This window comes from Leuciscus leuciscus, assembly GCF_965113295.1.
Source record: "Leuciscus leuciscus genome assembly, chromosome: 4".
Lineage (NCBI taxonomy): Eukaryota > Metazoa > Chordata > Actinopteri > Cypriniformes > Leuciscidae > Leuciscus > Leuciscus leuciscus.
This window is the reverse complement of record NC_138728.1, coordinates 54176066-54183737: the sequence shown is the minus strand read 5'-3', so window position 1 is coordinate 54183737 and position 7672 is coordinate 54176066. Positions and strand designations below refer to the sequence as shown.

At 41.2% G+C, this 7672-nt stretch overlaps 1 protein-coding gene across 1 annotated transcript; it reads left to right on the top strand.

The window, feature by feature from the left end:
• The first annotated feature begins 760 nt into the window (after positions 1-760).
• On the top strand, positions 761-7466 carry LOC309497128 (uncharacterized protein). Its single transcript, XM_082167353.1, has 4 exons — positions 761-990; positions 5035-5186; positions 5389-5527; positions 6483-7466. The coding sequence occupies exons 2-4, from the start codon at positions 5089-5091 to the stop codon at positions 7233-7235; spliced, it is 990 nt and encodes a 329-aa protein (XP_082023479.1). The 5' UTR covers positions 761-990; positions 5035-5088; the 3' UTR covers positions 7236-7466.
• The last annotated feature ends 206 nt before the right edge of the window (positions 7467-7672 follow it).

Sequence of the window (7672 nt, the reverse complement as noted above, 5' to 3'; positions counted from 1 at the left end):
CCCGATGGACTGTCGTCTCCGCCCTGGCCGCCCGATGGACTGTCTGCTCCGCCCTGGCCGCCCGATGGACTGTCTGCCCCGCCCTGGACTCCCGAACTTTGTGTGCCTCCCTGGCCTTCTGAACGGTCCATTCCCCTTTTCCCGCCCTGGTCTGTCCCCCCCGTCCCGCCCAGGTCTGTCCCTCCCTTCCCGCCCTGGTCTTATGGAGCGTCTGGTAGCCGCTCCGTAGGGAGGGGGTAATGTCACATGCCTGTCCTGTCTTGTGCTGCACATGGGTGTTTTGTTATTTTGGGCCATGTGCTCGTGTCTATTGTCTAGCCCCTCCCATCTTGTTATCTGATTATTGGTTCATTTGTCCCACCTGTCTGTCTCGTTACCCTCCTTTGTTTGTTCCCCTATTTAGCCTCCTTGTGTTTGTAGTCTTGTGCTGGTTCGTTGTCCGAGTTACCTGTCCTTGTTGCGTGTTCCTGGAGCTCTGTGTTTTTTTAGTTTGTTACCCTGTCTGCATGTCATCAATAAATTCCTCTGCATTTGAATCCTCGTCTCATATTCATCCGTTACGTGACAGTAAGATGTACAATCCCACTTTCTGTTTTCAGTGTTGGACAGTAACTAAGTAAATGTAATCCAGTACCTACTTTTCTTGGGGAGGCTAATTATCTGAATTACTACGTAATTGTTTTTGTTTGCTCTGGCCTATCGGTAGTGCATCCTAGTCTGTCATTGCAATGGCCACTATTATACTTGGACTATTGACCCCTCTGTGCACAATATTAATGTTAGCACAACCAAACTCAACACAGCATCAGTCGAAACATTTTGCATTAACCTTGAAAAATAGAAAACAAAACAAAAGTAATATTTAAAGGGGTGGTAAAACACGATTTCACTTTTCTAACTTTAGTTAGTGTGTAATGTTGCTGTTTGAGCATAAACAACATCTGCAAAGTTACAACGCTCAAAGTTTAAAGCAAATGGAGATATATACCCGTGTGGTGTGCTTGTGTGTGTATATTGCTGGCTACAGAGATGAGTCCTAATAAAGAGAGACCATTCTGAAGTTCCCGTTGTTTATGAGTTTTCCCTTGGGATCTACGATACAACATATGGCGACGAGGATAAAAGTCAGAACTGTGGAGCAGCTGGATGCCAACGGGGTGAGCTGAGGAAAGTTAATCACTATCACCTGGAGTACTGACTGAACTGAACTGAACTATGGCTGGTATGCTGGGATCCGTAACACCGTTTGACAATAAGTCACAATCATGGGAGGAGTATTGTGAAATATTGAATCATTTTTTCGTGGCAAATGATGTTGAGGAACCAGAGAAAAAACGAGCCATATTGTTGAGCTATGTCGGAGCTCAGACATACACACTGATGAGGAATTTATTGAGTCCTGAGAAACCGGGATCAAAACGTTTTGAGGATCTGGTGAGTTTGCTGAAAAATCACTTTAATCCAAAGCCCAGTGAAATTGTTCAACGGTGGAAGTTTAATTCACGTAACAGACACTGTGATGAAAGCATAGTAGAATATGTGGCCGAACTGAGGAAGCTGGCACAAGATTGTAATTTTGGAGACACAGTCACCGTTATGCTGAGAGACAGATTAGTGTGTGGTGTTAATGATGACAGCATACAACGGAGATTACTGGCTGAGGATGGACTGACGTTTGAGACAGCGCTAAGGAAAGCTCAGGCAATTGAAGCTGCTAATAAGGATATGGCTGATTTGCATAAAGATAAAGGAAGTCGAATGGGTACTACTGTTCTCAAGATGGACATAGGAGAAAAAAGTAAGTCAAGTTTTACAGGACTGTGCTATCGATGTGGTGGAAGTAACCATGGGCCCAAAGACTGTAGATTTGCCAATGAAAAGTGTTATAATTGTGGTAAAATTGGACATGTGAGAAGAGTGTGTAGAATGAAACCACAAGAAATTGCTGTTGATAAAGACAAGAAATTTTGGAAATGGGGGAGAGGAAATCAATCAAAGAGGGCTAATTATCTTCAAGAAGAGGAGGAAGATCAATCTGAAGACGTTTTCACCATGTATAGTATAGAGACACTACAGCCCCATGTACCCCCCATGACACAGACACTGGTTGTAAATGAATGCCCTGTAAAGTTTGAAATAGACACTGGATGTAGTGTGACTGTCTTATCACAGATGGAGTATGGCAAATTAGAAGCTAAGAAGAACTTGCCTAAGCTTAAAACAAGCTCTCTCAGTTTAAAAACATACACCGGACAGTCAGTGCACGTTCTGGGTACCATCAAGGTTAAAGTTAAGCACAAAGGGCTTATCAAAGAACTCACAGCAGTGGTGGTAGCAGGATCTGGGCCTAATTTATTGGGAAGATCATGGCTCACAGAGCTGGAACTCAGCTGGGAAAAAGTGACAAAAATTAAAGATAGTTCAGAGTTGTTACAAGATATCCTAAGGAAACATGAAATTGTTTTCAAAGAGGAACTGGGAACATTAAAAGGAGCCACTGCTAAGATTCATGTACCAAGTAATGCAAAGCCTCATTTTTTTAAATCAAGGTCACTGCCTTTTGCTGAAAGTTGAAGCTGAACTGGATCGTCTGATTAAAGATCATATTATAGAGCCTGTGAAATTTTCAGAGTGGGCAGCACCTGTTGTGCCTGTTTTAAAACCAGATGGATCAGTAAGACTTTGTGGAGACTACAGAGTAACCATTAATAGAGAGTCGTCACTGGAGCAGTATCCCATTCCTCGGATGGAGGACATGTTTGCAGTTTTAGCTGGAGGTGAAAAATACACCAAGTTAGATATGAGTCATGCATATCAACAGATTCTGTTGGATAAGACATCACAGCCGTATGTAACCGTGAATACACATAAAGGGTTGTTCACGTACACCAGATTACCTTTCGGAGTTAGTTCCAGTCCAGCAATCTTCCAGAGGACCATGGAAGGGGTCCTGAAAAATATTCCGAAGGTCACTGTATATCTGGATGATATCTTGCTGACAGGACGAGATGATCAGGAGCATTTGAGGACACTGGATAAAGTGTTACAGCGGCTGGAGGACTATGGTTTGAGGTTGAAAAGGGGGAAGATGTTTTTAATCTTAGTCGATGCCCATTCTAAGTGGATTGAGGCCTATCCAGTAAATTCAGCAACAACAGCGACTACTCTTGAGTGCCTCAGAAAGAGTTTCAGTACCCATGGCATTCCTGAAATGATGGTGTCTGATAACGCTCAGTGCTTTGTAAGTGAAGCAAGCAAAGAATTTATGTCTAAGAATGGAATAACACATGTTACTTCAGCCCCGTATCATCCATCATCTAATGGTCTTGCTGAGCGGGCAGTTCAAACTTTTAAGGATCTCATGAAAAAAAGTTCTGGTACCACTGTGGATACCCAGTTGCATAGAGCATTGTTCAATTATCGTATTACACCCCAGTCTACTACGGGATTGTCGCCGGCAGAAATGATGATGGGGAGGAAATTGCGATGCACCCTAGACAAAATACACCCCGACTTCACCAGCAAAATTGAATTGAAACAACAAGTTCAAAAAGAGCAACATGACCAACATGCAAAATCTGGCTATTTTGAAGTAGGAGATATGGTGTACACTAGGAATTTTGGATATGGACCAAAATGGGTGCAGGGAGTAATTCAGGATATCACAGGACCTGTATCCTATAAAGTAGCAATAGGAAGTGCCCAAGTAGTGCGACGTCATGTTGATCAATTATTCAGTCGACAACAAAAAGAGATGCTGACTAAAGACTTTCAAGCTGCCTTGAGTGTTCAACCTTATGAGACTGATGTTGTGTCAATGGATGCTGATATTCAAATGCCAGAATCACTCAGTGCATCGACAACATTTGAATCAATTCCAACTGTAGATGATTGGGAGCCTGAGAGTTTGAAATCTAGATGTCAAAGCAATCAATTGCCAAATTCACCCAGTGCTCAAAGAATGCCTGAATTGACTGAAAGCCCAGCAAGAGAGGAGCCCGAGAGTGCACTTTCTGGATGTCTACGACGGTCCGTAAGAGAGAGGAAACCACCAGTATATCTTAAAGACTTTGTGACATAAAAAAAAAAATATATATTTTGCATTATGAATGTTATGAGTTGAATGATAAAAAAAAAAAAAAAAAAAAAAATCTCTTTACAGTTGTTCTAGAAGATTTGGGTGTCTTGAAGGAAGGATGGCCTCTGAGTTAAGTGGAGGGGAAATGTTGTATGTTAAGGGTGGTATTGGGGTTGTCCAATAGGGGGCGGTGACGCGCCATGTTTGTGGGCTGTAGCACTGTTAAAAGCAGAGAAGAACATGCCGTGTGGTGTGCTTGTGTGTGTATATTGCTGGCTACAGAGATGAGTCCTAATAAAGAGAGACCATTCTGAAGTTCCCGTTGTTTATGAGTTTTCCCTTGGGATCTACGATACAACAAACCAGTTTGTTAAATACTAATTCATACTTATCCGACAAACACATACAAACTTGTGTTTAATATCACCAGTGCAGCGAACTTGTAATGTTCGTGGTTGTTGTCGTTTCACTGTAAATTATTCTTTGATTATAGCTTTTGTGTATTGTTTATATGCAGGCATGCTAAACATGGTTTGTGTTTGATTTGGCTACTGTTGTAAAGCCAATGTTTAGTGTTTGTATTGGGTTAATAGTTCTGGAGACAGATATTTAGCTACAATCGTTCTAAATATACAAAAGTAACAGTGTCATATATAACGATCACAATAGATCTGCAGTCTTAAAAAAAAAACATACCTTTCTGAAACGTCCTTTACAAGCCGTTCTTGAACATGTTCTGCTCGATCCTCTCCTCTAACATTCTCTGGGTCTGATTCGGGCTCAAACTGGTAGCAGTTATGGGAATATTAACGCCGTTGTTTACTGAAGCACAGACTACCGGTAAGTGTAAGGGGCGTTTCTGAACAACGTGAACTTGGCTTTTAGCGAATCACAACACACTCGGCCAGCTAACCAATCTGAGCCCATTACGTATTTTTGAGGGCGGGGCTTCATAGAACCCGGAATCCATCCGACTGTTTTTACAAGGAGGGACAGAGCAGTGTAGAATAATGGTTAAATATGTGAAAAATAATGCGAATTTTTTAAAACGAAGCATGAACACATGTTACAGTGAACCCCACAAACACATTCAAGCCTTCGAAAAAAGGTGTTTTACCACCCCTTAAAAAAAAAAACATTGAACAGAATGAGAGCTTAGGCTGTGTAATTTCAACAGCAGTGAATATTAGCCTAAGTGATTTACTTTCACTGATGTACAGTATTTGTGTACTTTGTCTGCCATTGTCCGTTTCTGTGTGTTACTACAATTTTCTCCGTTTTCCCTTTCTGATGAGGATACTATATTTCAGATTCCCATCTTACAAGCACCTGATGGCGTTTTGGAGCCTGATAGAGAGTGCAACATCCAAAATGATCAGGGTGACCAGCAGAGCCAAGAGAGCATCTTCCACCAGCACAGTCACTGAAAGCCCAGTCACCAGACCAACTGTAAGTGTGCCCTTCTCATGGTTTTATACACATGGTTATCTGTGAGGGATTTCATTTTTATGTGGGTGAATGTATGTATTTGTGTGTACTGGGGTGGAACGGTACACAGAAGTCACGGTTCGGTTCAGAACGAGTTCGGTACAATGGAGGGAAAAACAAAACAAAAATTTAGAAGGCAATTTTTTTTTATTGTGCATGTCTCAGTCTGTACCACCAAAAGAAAATAAATGTCTTAAGCCTTGTATTTTTTAAATAAGTTTTATTAATAAAGTAAAGGCATAGAACCAGTTTATTTGTAGTGCATTGACAATAGTTTTGAATTAATTTAAAATTAATTTGCTATTTCAGATCCATATATTTGTTTTCCTTAATTTTAATTAACACTAACTTTATTCTCATCTGAATTATAAATGATTGATTTCTGTATAAAATAATGCTACCATTAAAAGACCATCTTTTTTAGTCAACGTAGAATGTGTAACTTAACAATAAACAGATTGGTCCTCTGTTTGAGGACAAGAAATGAAAACCAATGCAATATGATCAATGTCCAAAAGATGGCACCAACAGACTGTTTTAAAATGGGGTCGGATAAATATTTTTTGCTTTTAAACAGTGTGTGTGTGATTTTGGTTGGGTAACAGATGTAGGTTTGTTTGTACAGTTTGAAAAGAGTTTACAGTTTGACAAAAGCACAATGTTGTGGTTTATTGCATGTCTAACAGTAGTTCTGCATTACATTCATTAATTTGCACGCAAATTTTATTTATTTTTTGTACCGTGTATTCTCCGTGTATATTCATGCACCGAACCGTGACGCCCGTACCATTTCGGTTCAATACGAATACATGTACTGTTCCACCCCTAGTTTGTACATAGTATAAGCTACTGGATGTCTAAAATGTCCTTCAGGATGAATAAAGTATCTATCTATATATTTCTCCCCAGCCCTTAGAAACTGCTGGCGATAGATGAGCTCTTCTTGTTCCTGACATACCTGTCCACTGGCTGCACACAGAGGGAACTGGCTCATCGCTTCAAAATACATAGGACAATAGTAAGTCGCATCATCGTCACCTGGGCCAACTTCCTCTACACTCTGCTGGGCTCAGTCTGTTTTTGGATGTCTCCTGCAGCTGTTAAGGACAATCTTCCACCAGAGTTCAGTGCATACAGTGACACACAAGTCATCCTTGACTGCACTGAACTACGGTGCCAGACACCATCTTCCCTGGTTCTACAAAGTGAAGTGTTTTCACACTACAAATCACATTGCACTTTTAAAGCCATGGTTGGTATGTCCCCTCATGGAGCTCTGACATTCATCTCGCCCCTCTTCGAGGGCTCCATGAGCGACAAGGAAATATTCCGTCAGTCTGGGATCAAAAACCTCCATACCCCTGACACAGCAATTATGGTGGACAAAGGGTTCTTGGTGGACGACCTGGCCCCTGGGACTGTTTACCGCCCAGCCTTTGTCATCCAGAGGGCCCAAATGGCAGAGGCAGATGTGCTGGAAACACAGTCAATTGCTCGCTTGAGGGTACATGTAGAGAGGCTAATCAGAAGAGTGAAGGAAAACAAACTGTTTGAAACCACAATCCCGCTTGCCATATCAGGGAGTATTAATCACATTTTTACAGTCGCCTGTCTACTCTCTAATTTCCAAAATGGCCCTCTGGTCAAGACCTGGGCAAATGAGGTTTGAAATGTTGACCTTGTGTTGAATGGTGTGTGTGTGCATGTGCATTCTTAAAACAAATATGTTACTTATGTATATAAATGTTATTTATTATATGGACTCCACTTTTATGTGCTGTTTGTCTAAACCAACATTGTAAAAAGTTAATCAGCCAAGTTTGCATGTTTGTCCAGATTGCATTGTTTATTAAGTTGATCAGTTACATGCATTTTCGCATATAAACATTGAAATAAAATTGGTCAACTTTGTCTCTGATGACCTTGAACACTTCTACGTCTCTGTATATTCTATCAATCAATGTGTCTTCCTCCGCCGACACAACAAAATCACACCACGTCATGCCACTTACCAACAGCTGCCCCTGAATTTGGTAGTAGTACGCATGTGATGTCTTCAGCTCCATTTTGCCTAAGGTCATTTTAACATAGGGACAGTCAACGTAG